At 28.9% G+C, this 17,685-nt stretch overlaps 1 protein-coding gene and 1 non-coding gene across 2 annotated transcripts; both read left to right on the top strand.

Moving 5' to 3' along the window:
* The first annotated feature begins 7,135 nt into the window (after positions 1-7,135).
* LOC8287633 (glucan endo-1,3-beta-glucosidase 12) lies at positions 7,136-9,821 on the top strand. The gene is made up of 3 exons (XM_002529426.4): positions 7,136-7,437; positions 7,575-8,882; positions 9,510-9,821. Exons 1-3 carry the CDS (start codon positions 7,362-7,364, stop codon positions 9,542-9,544), a joined length of 1,419 nt encoding a protein of 472 aa, XP_002529472.1. The 5' UTR covers positions 7,136-7,361; the 3' UTR covers positions 9,545-9,821.
* An 849-nt stretch (positions 9,822-10,670) lies between these two features.
* TRNAL-CAA lies at positions 10,671-10,754 on the top strand. Its single transcript has one exon. It is a non-coding gene; the product is annotated as a tRNA-Leu (tRNA).
* Positions 10,755-17,685: the final 6,931 nt, after the last annotated feature.

The raw sequence follows: 17,685 nt of genomic DNA, 5'->3' as shown, positions 1-17,685 counted from the left end.
CTTTCTTTGCTCCAAGCTTAGTTGTCCACAGAAACAAAAGGCATCTCTTTCCTCCCCATCAAAATCTTGTTCCAGAGGTTGTCCTTTCCAGCCCTATTCATTGTGTTTGTCCAAGAAATGCACCTCTTAACGCAGCCTCCAACTTGGGTTCTTATATCCTCCACCCATTCCATCCAGCATTATGTACTTAAATCTATTCACATATGTAGTTTTAAGTTTTTTAAAAAATGTGTTTTGAGCTAAAAGAAACAGTTTTTTTTATTTCAATAAAATACAAAATTGTCCTTTTATTATCAAAAAATTAATTATCCTGAAGAACATTAAAAACCAATGATTTATATAAATTATATTACTGGTAAATATATTATTTGTTGTATTTTATATAAAGTACATACTCTTAAAATATCTATGTATGATTTATATGAAAAGAATGTGTGAGATTTACTATTAAAATTAAAATGTAATTTTTATTTTATATTCGATTAATATGTATAATTTCTTTTTACAGTATTTATTTTGTAAGCATGAATAGGTGTTACATGTTTGATGAATTTCAAATAGTATTTTTTATGAACATGTTGATTATAACCTATGATTAAATAATTTATTATATTAGTGCATTAGCCAAAAAAAGTGGACCGCAAACTTGTTAAGGTTAATTTTGAAATTTTTAAGCAGAGCGAACGTTATTCATTAAATAAATTAAATAAAATATTGACATATGACATTATTTATTAGGTGTTATATTTGCATGGATTGATTGATTTATTATTTATTAACTATTCATATTTAAAAATCAATCCATATAAATACAACTACTTATAGATAATATTATTTATCACTATATAATTGATTTTATGTATTGATGGCATAGTAGATTGAGTCTATTTATCTAAATTTAAATTTAAATTCATGTAAGAGATTTGGTAAAACTAAAAATTAAATATTGAAAAATTAAGTGTTGAAATACGTCTGATTAGCTAAAAAAATTTAAATTATTAACTTCTTCACAATTTTATTTTTTTATCAGTTTTTTTTTCACATAAACACATATCTTTATTTCAGACTGTTGCTGTGTGAAAAATGCAACGGCTAAATACTGACATGTAAATTCCTTTTCCTTAGAAAAGGAAACGAGTCACAAAAAGAATTATTGACTCTGGGAAACAACATCAAAACACACCGTTTTGATCATTATACTCTCTGTTGAAGAGATCAAAATTACAAACGGTAACAACAGAGACACAACCTTTAGCACCAGACGTTTTCCAACCATCAAACTTGAATTGTACAATCAATTCGTAATTATCGAGTTGAAGAACTCAATGGTGAGATCCTTAATTCTAATAATTTATTTATTTTCTTTTTTTTTTTTTTAAAAAAAAAAATCATTATAACTGAGGTGGTAAAGAGCAATAAAGGAAATTAGAGTTGTATTGTATGGACGAACACCAAGATGAGGCCGAGAATCAATCCATTATTTACTCATTGTGTACCCATGGCCCAATTCATGCCCTCACTTATTACTCATTTATCTATTTCTTTTTTCACAAAATCCATTATTAACCAACATCTTTAACTTTTTTATTTTATCGTATTGATTTCTCATACTTTTATTTTTAAATAAATATTTTATAAAATCTTTATTTATTTTCATTTTAATTAAGAACTATTAAATATTTAATATAAATAAAAATTAAGCAACTCAATAAAATAAAATTTAAAAATATATTTTACCTTCTTTTCTCTCATTACTATTTCTGCTCAAACAAGAAATTTATATTCTAAAGCCAATGTTTGCTGTTTCATAATTTATTTTTTCTCCTTTTATACCGTTGATAATTCTAGTATTAATTAACGCAATATTGGAAATGACTTGATTAATATTCTTACTTTTAAGAATTGGAAAGACTTTAAACTCGATTAAGTATTCATTGATATTAATAAAAGCTTATTGGGTCTCTCAATGAAAAGTAACTCAAATAAATAAATAAATAAACAAATATAAAAGCTGGTTGGAAATAAATTTGATATTGCGGGAAAAAGAAAATCTATAATGAAATTCATTTTTACTTACCTTTTATTATAATATGTGCTGCTTAATATTAGTGTTATTTTTGGTTTAAGAGTGAAATTGAACAAAAAATGTTTATTATATTGCAAACGGGTAGCCGCATCCAATTTCTCTTTTTTTCAAAAAAAAAAAATCATAAATTCTTCATTCATTTAAAAGTATTTTGATCGATAATAAAAATAAAAACACTATAATCAAAAAATACAAAAAAAATATCACTTGAGTAATCTAAATTTATATTTATATTATTTAATTGCGTTAACAGAACTTTTTTAATTTATAAATTAGTGATCTACATGCTCTAATTAATGGGTATTTTAAATTATAAATTGACTCTTTAATCTTTAAATGATTCCGATTGCAAAAACATTTTCTCTCTAACAATATCACATCTTTACGAAATTTTATAAATACATTTATAAAGAAATCTCATAAAAAGTATATAATCAAAATTTTCATAAAAATATAAAAAAAAACTCCATTAGTTAAAGGAGAAGTAAGAAAATTCTAATAATAATAAAGAAATAAATAAATAAATCAGTATTTATTAATTAAAAAATAATTATGTTAATAAAAAGAAGAAAATACCATTATCAATTTAAAATATATCAACCATAGAAAAAAGGAAAATCTTAATGAAGAAAAATAAGAGAGCAGTGCCACATTCAATCCTTTGATTATCCTTTAGCTTAGCATATGTAACACTCCTCAGATTTAATTTAATTGATAATAAATCAGCTAATCACTCAAAAGCTTTGCATCATTAAAATAAGGAAATGAATTCAATCCACCCTTTTCTGATAATTCTAAATGCAAATTGCAATAGCCATGCAATTTGTCCTCAATCAATAGTCAACCTTTTGTCTTCCTTTTCCATTGGACATATACTAATTAAGCTAATCATACATATATATATGTCTAAAGTTTGAACTCGAAACCTTAATTAAGCTAGAAGAGACTTTTGTCATTTCATCTACACACTAATTAAGCTAATCATTCAGAATACTTAATTTGCACCATCCAACAAGGTAGCATGCAGCAGAAACAGAAGAGACATGTCAATAGGTCAAAGACAACTGCTCCCAAAAACACTCCATTCACATATGGTGGAGAAGGTAAGGAAAATTCTCTGAAGGTTCCTCCAACTTGTGAAATGTGGCAAATCCTCATGATAAAGAAAGTAATACTCCAAAATTAAAACAGCAAGTGTACCAGAAGTATATTTTATACATCTCCTAACAGCAACCTGCTGCTGCCGACCCAACTGATCACCAACAAAACCCTCCAATTTCCTCTTCTTTTTTTTCTTTTTTCCTGTTTTTGGGTGAACGAAAATTCATCTGCCGACCTCATCTGTGCCCAACACATAGAGAAAGACTATAATTGTTCATTATTAAAATATCCTAAAGGACTTTGTATTCTATGGCTGAGTAGTGCCCACCTCCCCTAATCCAACTACCTATGCATGCTTTCAATTCCTTCTTAAGAAAAACTCTCCTTTTTCCTTCTTTTTTTCTCTTTTTCTTCTGAACAGAAAGAAAAGTTGGCAACTGAAATTTAATGGTAGTTTCAACAAGTCAAAATTGAATCGGCCTACTGTAGTTCTTGACATATGAGTTTCTTGTTGGCAAGACAACCCCCTCAACCACTAAATTTTGTAAGTGATTAATAATATACAATAGTATTCAGTAATCGAAATTAATTATTCAGATTGTATATCATTTATTTATTCGTTATAATATAGATACACGATAAAATAAGTAAATTTTGAATATAGTTAAATTTATATATGCTATTTTCTATTTTTATTAAAATATATACTCACTTTGTACTTTTAAAAAGAAAAGGTAAAATTTAACAGAGATTTTTCTTTTATATTAAAGAAGTAACATGTATTTCATTCTTTTAGTATTTTTTAGATACATTCAATGTTTTTCACATTTTTTAGATTGTAAATACTAATAAAAATATAAATATTTGATTAAATAAGTACTTTTAATTAATTTATTATCTAATTAAATATCTTGTGATCATAAAGAAATTATTAAAATATATGTTTTTAATTTTAATCAAATTTGAGAAATAATTTTTCAAAATAAATCTTTAAGAAATTGCCTACACGTCTGAAGAACTCATCATTTGATCACCAATGGCGATACTTAATTATGTGATGGGTATTGAGCGATCTTTCAAGTTTCAATCACATTCCAACAATCAACACCCTTAACAACATATATACTCTTCACCAACATTTTTCTTTTTCTTGTATGTTTTGGTATGACCACTTGACCTTTTTTTGGGTATTTTAGCGCATATTATAAGGCAAAAGGGTCAAATAGTAATACTATATAGTAAAAGATGGAACATTCCTAAGGTTTGGTATTTCGATATACAATACATACATTATACATTACATATATTCTTAACTAAGCCGTTTTGTTTGTATTTTTAAAACTATAAATAAAAAGAAAGACACTCGAACTTAATACTTTATTTAAATTGAATGTTTATTTATTATCATATTAAATATATATAATATATATATATATAAGTAAACTACCTTAGATATAAGTTACATAAGTCTCAATATTTCAACACCCTTGACTAAAGAAATATTTCTACTTGTCGAGAAAGGGATCAATTAATTATTTGCCTTCGTTCTCTTCTAAAAACTATTATCGCTACTCTTCTCCTAGTCAAAACTTCGCATGTGAGACCCATTTACAAGAGCAGGTGACTTACTATTTGTCTCATCTTTAGGGAGAAGTTATTTTAGGGTAATTAAACAGTCAATTTATTATTAATACAGTAGTCTCGATAGACATTATATTCTCTTTGATTATACATCAGAATTTGCATCGAATTATGATGACTTTGAGACCAGAAATGGCAGCAACAATACCTTTTATTATCATTATAAATTCATTGTTGATTTAATAAATAATATTCTACCAAATGCATGAATTGAAAAATTGATGATGCAGTGGATTCTTTGTCTTCATCCAAAAGGAGAAGTCACAGTCTCAAAACCAGCAATTTATATAAAAAATATTGGGACCAATTTGGTTTCACATGCAAATTATGGTTCAATTCAGTGCAAAAATTTGAAATTTTGCTTCTTACAAGATAAGATTGTTTATTTATAAGGTTCAATTATGGAGAAAATAGACCAATCAATTGGGATAGTTGATGCACTTAGTGACATTAGAAAAGGAAAAAAAGACTACTACTTGTTACCCTCTTAACAAGTAGCTAGGTTTATATAACTCTATGTGGATCTCAACTTGTATATTAAATAATTAAATTAATTATATTTACAGATGATGAAATCATTTTTATGTTTAAAGTAATGTTCATAATAATTTGTTATTCAATTTTTTAGGTACGGATGCATAGCACGCATCGTCATGATGGAATTGTTTTGAATACCTTTATATCTAAAAATTAATTAAAACGAGACCATATATTCGCCCAATAGTATATGAATTCAACAAACTAATTCAAAATTGTCAATTGTCACCACCATCAAGTAATGAGTCGGCTAGAAAATTATAAGCAATGGTAAGGTTTAAGCTTGAGACAATTGCTGCCTATCCTTTTCATCACTAGCAAATAGCAAACGTAGTTGGTCGCATAAAGGCATGTAGTCTTTATCACAATTTTGTGTAGTTTGGAAAATATATTTCCTGAAACTTGACAAGCAAATGTAATTCTTTATGATATTATACAATTAATTTGATACTTGGGAAGTAAGGTTTGTGGCTAGCTATAGTATGAAGATTGTATCAAAACAAAGGCAACTGCTATCATAAAAAGCCGCACGGCTTAGAAGTTTATGATGAGAAATCGATTAAAACTTGTTGACTAATTTCTTTGATATAAATGGTACAATATATTAGGTCAATTTTCACTCACAATATGTAGATGCGAGAGTACCGAACGTCCGCCTTGCAATACTCTTTTAATTATGTTTTGTTGACAAAGAGTAATAGAGAACAAACGGGTTATTATTTGATAGAATAATAAGGTAATGATACATAGTTATCGAATATAAATATATATTTAGTCTATTTTTATAATATTATTTAATGTTTTGAGATTGATATTTAGTTAATTTTTTTATTAACAAAGTAATTTTATTACAGTATTATATACCACGCGTGAATAAAAATTGATATAAATTAAATTTTAGTATTTTTTTTTAATATAGTAACATTATCAATGTGAAAATTTTATTTATTTCCCATTGTTACCCGATGTAATGAGTTTGTTTTTGTTATTAGGATGGAATTCTAACAATTTCTTTTTTTCTTTGTTTTTAATGTTTAGAGGGATAGGAAGAAATCTAGTCATGTAGACGTTAAACAAGTAATAAAGTAATTTCACTTTAAAATATATTTAGTACAATTCTTAAATTTCTTATAGGGATAATTACTTCCTTCCCAACATTTGTTTGTAAACTCATAAGATCTATCAAACAAGGGATAATTCTTATCCTTTCATCATTTTCTTCTAAGTCTATCCATTATTAGTATAATAAATCTCTTAATCTTCAAGGTTCTTTTTATTATTATTATAAATAAGTAAACTCAATTTGAGATATTTGCAAATTCTTTTTAAAATATTTATTTATCAATTTTTTTTTTTAAAAAAAAAAGAAATTTTATTTATATTAGACTGAATGAATAATTTAAGAAATTCTTGGTTATCAAAATAAAACAAATTAAACGGAAGCCCAAAATAAGACAAGAAGACAAGAACAGCTGGCAGTTCCAACGTTCAATTTTTAGTGAAAGAAAAAAAATAATAATAAAAAAAAGAAAATCCTAATTTAAACTAAATCATTGCATGTTGAACTCCCATTATAAACTGAGGTGAAAACACAGGGAAGAAGTCAGAGGTAGGCCAACTTCCTGCAACTGTTAGAAGCACCCACGATGGAAGATCATGCCACGTGTAGGGCTAAAACATCATAATAGCATTAAGATTACCATTCATTACTAACTAACTGTAGCAATGGAGTGTTTTAAACGGTCGTGTTGGTGGTGGGTGTTGAGGTTCCCGCTACCTACGCAATTGTCGTACAACACATTAACTTGTTCTTCCTTTTTCTTTTCCCTTTTTGGCTATGTCCACTCTCTAGTCTCTTCACGTGGGCTCCACCACCACCTCATTTCCTCCCCTTCCATTGATTCATAATATAGCCCTTCTCTATAAATATCACTAATCCCACTCCCAACAATACTAACCAGCAACCCCTCATTTTCTTTTTCTCTGTTTTCCCAAAATGAAACAGAGCATGGCTTCTCTTGCATTTTCAGGCCCGTTGTTCCTTTTCCTTCTTTCATTTTTCGTTTTTGCAGGTATTTATCCCCCCACCCTCCTTTTCATTTCTTTCTTTCTTCATATAGTTCTGAAGACGCCTTTTCCTCAATTTTCTCTTTTATGGTTTGTGTTATTATTGCTGTTAATGTTTTGTTTCTTTGTTATATATCTGCAGATGCATCGGGTACTGTGGGAATAAACTACGGCAGAGTGGCAAACAATTTGCCATCGCCAGAAAAAGTTGTTGAACTTCTGAAATCACAGGGAATCAACCGTGTCAAGCTCTACGATACAGACTCTACCGTTTTGACAGCACTTGCCAATTCCGGGATTACCGTCGTTGTTGCTCTCCCCAACGAGCTTCTTGCCTCTACAGCAGCAGATCAATCATTTGCTGATAACTGGGTTCAAGCCAATATCTCTCAGTATCACCCTAAAACACAAATTGAAGCCATTGCTGTTGGTAATGAAGTCTTTGTTGATCCACAAAACACTACCAAATACCTTGTCCCTGCAATGAAAAATGTTTATAACTCTCTTGTTAAGTTTAACCTTTCTTCCATTAAAATCTCCTCTCCTATAGCTTTAAGTTCATTGCAGAGCTCATATCCATCATCTGCCGGATCTTTCAAGCCCGATTTGATCGAACCCGTTATGAAACCCATGTTGGAGTTCTTACGTAAAACCGGGTCATATCTCATGGTTAATGCATACCCCTTTTTTGCTTACGCTGCTAATTCTAAAGAAATCTCTTTAGACTATACGTTGTTTAAGGAAAACCCGGGTGTTGTGGACTCGGGTAACGGGTTAAAATATTTTAGCCTTTTAGAGGCCCAACTCGACGCCGTTTTTGCTGCTATGAAAGCTATTCAATACGACGACGTAAAGATGGTTGTGACAGAGACTGGATGGCCTTCAGTTGGCGGTGAGGATGAAGTTGGCGCAAGTGAGGAGAATGCGGCGTCGTATAATGGCAATTTAGTGAAAAGAGTCTTGACAGGAAATGGGACACCTTTAAGACCGCAGGACCCACTTAACGTTTATTTGTTTGCTTTGTTTAATGAGAATCTAAAACCGGGTCCCACTTCTGAGAGAAATTATGGACTATTTTACCCTAACGAAGAGAAAGTCTATGATATTTCACTTACACAGAAAGAGCTATCTACTCCGGGCAACCAAAACAAGAGTCAGGCTCCTCAGGCGAGTGGCGGCGGTGGAGAAGTGTCTAAGACGGCAGTCGGACAGACTTGGTGTGTGGCTAATGGGAAAATCGGAAAGGAAAAGCTTCAAGCAGGAATTGATTATGCTTGTGGCGAAGGAGGGGCCGATTGCCGTCCGATCCAACAAGGTGCGACGTGTTATAATCCTAATACAGTTGAGGCGCACGCATCTTATGCTTTCAACAGTTATTATCAAAAGAAGTCTCGAGCTGCTGGAACGTGTTATTTTGGGGGTGCGGCTTATGTGGTCACTCAACCTCCTAGTAAGTACACAATCCTTTTTCCCTTTTTTTTTTTTTTTTTAATTACAATGCTCAACTTACAAAAATATAATTACTCTCTCACTAATATCATAATTCTAGGGTCAAAAATTCTCATATAAAACACTTTATACTTGGCATTCTAATTGCATAATCATGTATCAGATTAAGAAATATGCACATCAAACGGACGAATTATATTTTGAAATTTCAAGTTATAGTCATTATTACGAATGGTCTTTTTTTCATTGAAATGGTGAATATCCCTAATTCCCAATTCCTTTTTTTCCATCATTTAATTGTTAGAAACAAACATCTTTCAAGCTATACCCACCTGAACTTAGCTCAAATTATGGACAATTTAAGGCATTTACACCAACTAATATCTACCTTGTACAACATTAGATTATGCCACAATTAGTAAGATGAGTCACCAATGACGTATTCTGTATATAGACACCCATTTCATAAGGCAATATAGTCAAATTCGTATTGTTTCTTCCTAATGTCAATGTCACAACATTTATTATTTTATACGCCTGAGACTTGGATTAATGGTAATTTCTAAGTCAATGTTCACATAGTTAAATAATTTCTTCTTCTTTTTTTTCTTTTTGGAATTTATTGCAGGGTATGGAAATTGCGAGTTCCCAACTGGGTACTGATTAGACAAAGAAGAGGAGGAAGATTCATCAGTGAATATATATATATATATATCAGCTAGAGATTTCCCGCATTCTTTTTACACTAGAAAGCTTTCTTTTGCTTTTTCATTTTTCTGTATCTATCATTTTAAATATAATTAGAAAAATTACTATATGAATATGATTAGTAGTTAAGATTGTTGTAATTGGTCTGACTATTTTGTTTTTCTCTATATTTTTAGTCCTCACTTATGTTTATTCCTCAAATTAATAAGAATATAATTTATTTTTTTATTAATGTGGGGGGCGGATATCTTGTCATCTATATTGTCCTTCTCCCTTGTTATTCTTAAATAAAATTGACTCATCTTTTGCGACAGCATTCAACAGGTCTTCTAACAAGACTATATACTGTAGAAACAGTGAGAAGAAGTAAAATAACCCACTAATATTTTAAAAAACAGAGAGAATAAAATAAAAATAAGATCAAATGATGTATAAAAAATGGAATGCTATCCTCAATCAAAATATATAATATAAAAATATAGCTTTTTTTAAGGGAAAAAAAAACCATTAGAATGCACATCGGGTATTAAGCTTTTTGTGCTGCTGGGTTGCTTTTGAAATTTTGGGAAATCTTGCTCACCTAGTTCTATTAGGTGAAATGACAGTTCTATTAGGTGAGACATTAAAGGAAAAAACACACAAATCATGCAAGGTTTTCTTCAAGAAACCAACAAAACAAAACCATTTTTCTCCATCTTTTATTATTAAAATGACGTTCCCTTTCATGGGCAATTAGGGTTGTTGGTTTCCTTTTTCTTGTCCATTCAATAGAGCCATGAAGGGGAAAAAAAAAAGGGTTATTGTCACTGCAGTCTGGAAATTGACTCATGCATGATTTCATCATGAAGAAAAATTGACGCATGCAAGAAAACGACTCTAAACAAATGCCTTTGGAAGCTATGTTAAAAAATAAAATGATCACCATCTTGCCTGCAGATACAGCAATTTTAACTTTAGGAAAGCCTAGCCAAGTTTAATGGGCTTTCATGGGCCTCCCCGACTATGCTAAGTTTTGTTTAGCCCCGGCAATTATCAATAATTGTCTGACTCCAGTGGTTTTTAAGAGAGTTAAGCAAAGGCAGTCAGGATGGCCGAGTGGTCTAAGGCGCCAGACTCAAGTTCTGGTCCTCGTTAGAGGGCGTGGGTTCAAATCCCACTTCTGACAGTGAATATTTTTGCTTTTTTTTTTCTTTTTCCTGTTTGGCGTAAACAGCGAAAGCTACATTTGATTGCTGAGTAAAAATGAACACGATTATTTAGTTTATATTAAATGTATACATGTTTTCCTGGGAAATCCAGTGTCGATAGCGATATGGTTAATTTGGCGCAGAAGTGTAATAAATGGCGGTGAAGACTGAAGCAACACTCGCCATGGCAGCAGTGAGTGCAAAAGTAGATGGCTCATGCCCAATTATTGGTTTCTGCCTTCAGGTTTTTCCTACCGGCTGGGCTGAGTAGCATTTTCCCCTTCTTTGATAGCATTTGCCCATCCATCCAATTTATAATTAAAAGAAAAAAGAAATTGGAATAAATAATACAAATATTATTTAGTTATGATATAAAAAGAATTAAGTTGCTGATCATATATCAGAACATAAATAATAATATGTATAACGATTGCCCAATTAAAAATCATGAATGCTTTCTTATTACTTATTTTAATTAAAGAAAGTGTCCCATGGAGTACTGAAAAGCCAAAGGGCTTAAGTTGTCTGGCTAATTGGAAAAACAAAAAAAGAAATATATATATTTCTCAATATGAAATTTGAACACCAAACCCAAGGCCTTTGTTCTTAAATAATAATAATAAAAGAATTATTCTGGCAAGGGCCCAAAAGGTCTGCAGGTCAGAGGATAAGAACCTAATTTTCCCGCCATAGCCCAACCTTCCACTTTCATGCAACACCTCCAACTTCGAGGAGCTTCATGTTCATCTCTATTTTTAATTTTGTTATTTTATTTCTATCAAGAATTTAAAGATAAATAAATAAATAAACAAAGAAAAGTTGAGTTCTATTTGGAAGAATTTGAATACAATTTATGTAATAAGTAAATAATAAATTATCGATAGTTTAATTTAAAAGATGAAAGATTAGAAGTTAAGGAAAATGGAGATATTGAGTTTACATTTTTATTTTTATATTTAATAAATTTTTATCTATTTAATGAATATAAGAAAATGATTAGCTCGTATTTGTACTCATTCCATTGGACCTCCCAAGGATGAATAAGATATTACAACAGCTTTCTAAATTTAGTTTAACAAATAAGATCGATATATGTTCTGTTTTGAGATTTGCCAGCAACTAAATTGCTATTTTCGAGTTAAATCTTTAGCTTTTTTCTTTTATTTGGTCTGGACTTACTTTTATTAAAATCAGTTTTTTTGAAAAAAATTATAATTTCTTTTGAAAGTTAGTTTTAGAATTACTAAAAATAAATTTAAATAAAAAAATCTAATAAACCCAAAAAAAAAAAATCTTACTCCCTACTTTAAAAATTGTGATAAACAAAATTTAATTTTAAATCTGTTTATACGTAATTTGATTTTTTTTTTAAATAAATTTTATTGTCAGGGTTCGATGAGACTGTTTAATATTGTCTAAATTAGTATTTGCAATTACACAAACTATTTTTATTACAAATTCTTCTTGAGGTCAATCCATCAATAAACTATAAGGTCGTTTATTATAAAAATTAATTATCAATATAAAATAATGAAAATAAATATAAATCTTTTAAGAAAATACGATGTTTATAAAGTAAAGAAATAAACTACTAAAGTAAATATGCAAATATTATATGATAAAAGTAGTATTTAGTCTAACCAATTACTTAATAATTTTTTTTATTTTAATTTTAAGTATAAATTTAATAAATGAAATGGTAATATTTTTTTTATAAATTTTATATAAAAAAATAGCATGTAAATTATGAAAATATTTATTTAAAGAAAAAAGTGAGGGGGGAAGGGTGGCAACTTGTAAGAAAGAGAGAGGGATGTTTAATGATAAAATAGCAGAAACACGTTAAAGCAGAATTGGAGAAAAGAAAACAAGAGGAAAAAGCCAATGTGCACGCTGCATTTGGGCTTAGCTAAGCTAGCGTGCACCTTTCGCTAACACGAGTCTTTTCGACACTCCAACCTGCTCTGCTCTGCTGCTGCACCTGCCTAACCAATGCCGTCTTCTTTAAGTTTACTTTGTATCTTTTCTTTTACAGTAAAATCATTCTATAACTAAATTATGATGTTTCTTTTTAATAAAAACATTATTTCCTTATAATATTGTGAGTTTATACTTAAGTGATTTAAATTATGTGTCATAATATTTGTAGAATAAATTTATTAGTACATTGGTTTATCATGGCTATAAAACACTATAAATATGAAAAATTACAAATATTTTTTTTATTTTCATAATACAGTACAAGTTACAACTTATAAATAAAATTATATTAGTATATTTGAGGCACATCTCAGTGTTTATTGCTGAAAGTGAAAGGTTTTATGTCGAGTTCTTTCTTCTTTACACTAGATGAATTTTTATTTTTACGACGAGTGTAAAAATTAACTGTGATTTATTATATAATCCACTACCTATTAATCTTTTTTTTCTTGAATATCACCTGAAACATTATATTAACAAAATTTAACGTTATACTACAATATTATTTTTTTACTAACAGATATAAATACATACATCAATATATCAAAAAAAATTACTTAAACTTAATAATATGTAAAACCACATACATATTTATTTAAAAAATTTCTAAAAAGAAATTACAAATATCACTCTAGATTTTTCCTATCCATTATGTTATATTGTCTTTATTTTTCATATGCCTATTAAATTAGAACGAGATTAATGAAAGAAAATAATACTATGTATTTATATTATAAGAAAATTAATTTTTGGTAAAAATAATACGTCAGCTTTTTTACCATCTCTATATAGTAGAACGACATATAAATGTATGGTATGGAAACAGAAGTGCATATTACAAAGATAAACTTTAGGGTATGGTATTTGTAATTATTAAACAAAATCTAAGATATATTTACACGACAACACAAATTTGGGAGAGCTGAAATAATATGATGCAAAATTTGAAGTTTTTGCATTAATAGAATAATATTAGCAAAATTAATTCATAGTTATGAAAAGTACGATGCATCCAATATTCAAGAATTTCTTAAAGACTTTGTTTAAAATCTGTATATAAAAAAATTGTTTAGTATGTGGATTAAATCTGTAGAATTGGGGGAAATTTGATATTTTAAATGTTATATATTAATACATTTTTTAAATGTTACATTTTAAAAGAATTGTAAATTGGTATTTCTATGAAGATAAGTTTTATAATACTATATCTTTTTAAATGAAAAATTTCGAAACTTACTACTTTAACGTTCAATTATAATTTTAATTATATATAGAATCAGTTGTAGTGTCTTACTAGTGTGCAATTATAAGTTTAATATTTTTTGAATAATAAAATTGAAAGTAAATTACTAAAAGCCCTCTCGATATTAATGAAAATGTAATGGTGGGACTCTCTAATTTTTAGAAATACAGGGAAACACCATAAAATGACAGAATTACCCTTCATCCTCCCTGCCATCAGCTACGCCAAGCCACTCGTCTTCTTCCTTCTCTTTGAACCCACAAAATAGAATTTCAAAAGAATATCCAAAACAATGTCCTTTTCTTGTTGCTATTTTGATTTCTTTTAATAAAAAATTTTTGTGGGTCAAAATAACCAGTGGTTTTTTTTATTTCTTTTCTGAAAGCTGCCATGTAATCTTTTCAAAGTTAATCAGGTCACCACTAATATATGAGATTAATCAAATGGTAAAATATCAGATATTATATCTTTCTTGCATTATGAAGATTCGAAAAGCTTTGAGTTTTAACCATGAATTTGCATTCTTGAAATTGGATGTTTTTGGGTAATTGAACTATGCTTCGATTTTTAAAAAAATTATATTCTGTGAATTTTAAAGGAGGAAGGGAAGGAGAAGGAGGAAAGAAAGAAAGAAAGAAAGAGAAAAAGTAAAGAAGACAAATAGCTTGATGTAGCTGATTGCAGATACACAAGAAGGAATGAGGAAGAGATACAAAAGGTAATAAGCATTTTAGGCATATTTCTAAAAACTAAAAGGCCAACTGGTTATTTTCATAAATCTCGAGGGCTCTTTCAGTAATTTATTCTAAAAATAACAGGGGTTATAATGTAATATAAAAATTGGGAGAAGGTATGGAACCGGAACATATTGGCCCCTCAACTATTATTTGACCCAATTAGGTACAAAATTACACAAATTCTGCAATTTAAGCCCCCTTCGGTTCTTGTGACCCTGATGTCCCTCAATATAAATATAAAAATTCTTAAGAGGAAAAGAGAACCACTCAAGCTCTCCCTTCTATTGGTCAAATTCACTACGTGGCAATCCATTTGTCTATTTCATGTCAAAATAAAAAATATATAAAAAAGCTAACAACGAATATCGGGTTTAAAACAAAAACTTGCTCGTCTTTTTATGAGTGAGATCTCAACAACGAATATCGGGTTTAAATTCATTTGAAAATATATAATCTTTTAGCCCTTTTTATTATTAATTATAAAGGGAAATAGCTATTGTATTTTGGTGCTAATTTGACATTATTCTTCACCATATGTTCTTAATTCCAAATAATCAGAAAATTTAGGAGGAAATTAAAAAGAAAAAAGAAAGAAAAGTAATAGTAACAAATGTCAGAGAAAGTGATGTTGACATGGCAAAGAACGAGTGGTCAACCAAAAAAGCCTATCCTGACCTCACCGGACACTAACCAACACTCCATCAATGCCTGTCCCCACCTCTCACACCCACCCCGCCCAGTCCGGTGTGCTACACGCTATTTAATTTATTTTTAAATCTTTAACATAAATTAGAAAAAAGAAAAACCGGTCAAAACTCAAGTTTCAATTCAATCTATACGACTAACTCATACGTGTCTATCGTCCGATGACTGACTTTCTTCTCAAAAGAAAAAGTACACCTGTCGGTTTGCGTGACACCTCGATTCCCGAGAGACCGGCCCATAGATGCTGCAATTTTTGTCTGCGGATTACCAGCCAGCCGGTTTTATTTCACCGGGAAACCGCGTGCTACCGGTTAAATTGGGAATTATATAATGTATTATATTCTCAAAAGAAAAAGGAAAATTATATTTTTATGTTTTGTTTTGGTTTTGTAGTAGACAGGTGACTGGCGTGCACTGGCTTGTGGGGCCCACTCAACGTGTCTTGAGATACGGTGTGTTGGCTTGTTTTTCTTTTCTTTTCTGTTGGAAATTCTTTTTCTCTTATAATCTTTGAGGAAAGATTTTACTGTTGTTTTATTTAGAACCAAATCAATTTACGATATTTAAAAATTATTATTTTATAAACAGCTTAATTTTAATTTATATCTAACAATGATTTATAATCTATTAAGTCCCTCCAGATAAGAAAATTAATGTAGTCCTTTTGTATTTCTCTTAGTTACAAAAGTTATGGCCTTATATAAATATGACTGATTTTATACAAATAATTAATTTAACAAAAATTTGGTAAGTCCATGAAAAATTATATCTATATCTATTAATAAGAATATATTTAATAATTACTTGCTAAATTATCAATTAAATAATAAAAATAAACTATGATTATAAAAGAATTTAAAAAATATATCATTTTTTCAGATATAGAAAAAAATGTAAAATAAAGAGTTAATTTCACTTCTCAAACTTATTTAAGAATAACATATCATTTTAATTTTGTAAAATAATTATATACGATGAGAGTTTTAATTTAATTACAAACATATATTATCTAATTTTATATCTTAAATAAAAGAGAGGCACAGTCCATTGAGAGGGAAGGTCGGCGGAGTAAGGTGATCGGTTTGCGGTCCACAAAGGATGGTGCAGTAGGAGATCTGATCTTGGTTTTCGTTCTTTAGAGGGGTATTTTGGAGATTCTACTTATGCCATTTGTGTCCCCCTACAGCACAGGTTACACCACCAACCCCCCATGGCCAACATTGATAATATTGGGTTGCATGCATATCATTATTTTCTTAAAAGAAATTACAAATAAAATATAAAAGATAATGTCCATTTTTTCTTTCTTTCTCTTTTCCTATTTTGAAGGACAATATCAAATATTAATAATTCTCATCTTTGATTTCATTCTAAAGTTAAAACAAAAAGAAAAGAAAAAAATTCATACCTTTACACTTTTGAAATTGTGTTGTAGCATTGGTGATTTATTTTAAAGACTATAATTATTATAATAAAGTATGTTAAGAAATATTTATATATAACTAATAAAATATTTTATTCAAGTCCAATAGACTATTTATATTTTATTTTTATTTCCACGAGTAATAATTTTTTTATTTTTTTAAATTTTTACCAATAAAAAATAAAAAGAAGCCAAGTTAATTTTTTATTTTATATTTAAAAAATAAATAATATATTATAATATCATTTTATAATATAACTCTTTCAAATAAAGAATTTAACACTTATAAAAACTGCATTATTGAGTCAGTATCTTTTACAAGTTGGCAAAAACTAAAGTGATAAGACTCAGGATTTGCCTAAATAAATATATCTGAAATAAAAAGAAACTCAAAATGTATTTGCCGTTTGATTAATCTCACCCGAGTAATGGTTTTATTTTATTTTATTATAACGGTTAAATATTAATATAAAAATAAAAATACTTATGTTTACAATAAATTATCGCAGCATGCTTTTTATATATATATATATATAAAATATTTATAAGTAAATAGGTACTCCTTTATATACCTTTACCATCGAATTGGAAACCAGAATATAAAACCTAAGTATTAGTTATTGTAGTTGAAAAAACCAAACTACAATAGCTTAACTTTGGGGAGCCAACTGAGATAAATAAGGAACCACTCTGATCCTTGAAGTTGAATATTAATTATTGAGAAGGGAGGGATAGCTTTGTGTACAAATTAAATAAAGGGATAAGGCTTTACCTTTTAGACACTTACCACTCCCATTTTTCTTTAAGAAGGAGAAGCCAGA

Source organism: Ricinus communis, chromosome 9 (genome assembly GCF_019578655.1).
Source record: "Ricinus communis isolate WT05 ecotype wild-type chromosome 9, ASM1957865v1, whole genome shotgun sequence".
NCBI classification, from domain to species: Eukaryota; Viridiplantae; Streptophyta; class Magnoliopsida; order Malpighiales; family Euphorbiaceae; genus Ricinus; species Ricinus communis.
The sequence above is the reverse complement of the archived record's forward strand: the minus strand, read 5'-3'. Positions and strand labels throughout refer to the sequence as shown.

Bases quoted from the DNA above. Each gene is read 5' to 3' on its own strand.
- LOC8287633 (XM_002529426.4), top strand. From the start codon at position 7,362: ATGAAACAGAGCATGGCTTCTCTTGCATTTTCAGGCCCGTTGTTCCTT. The intron at 7,438-7,574 runs GTATTTATCCCC...ATATATCTGCAG, and splicing joins TTCATTTTTCGTTTTTGCAG to ATGCATCGGGTACTGTGGGA. The intron at 8,883-9,509 runs GTAAGTACACAA...AATTTATTGCAG, and splicing joins TGTGGTCACTCAACCTCCTA to GGTATGGAAATTGCGAGTTC.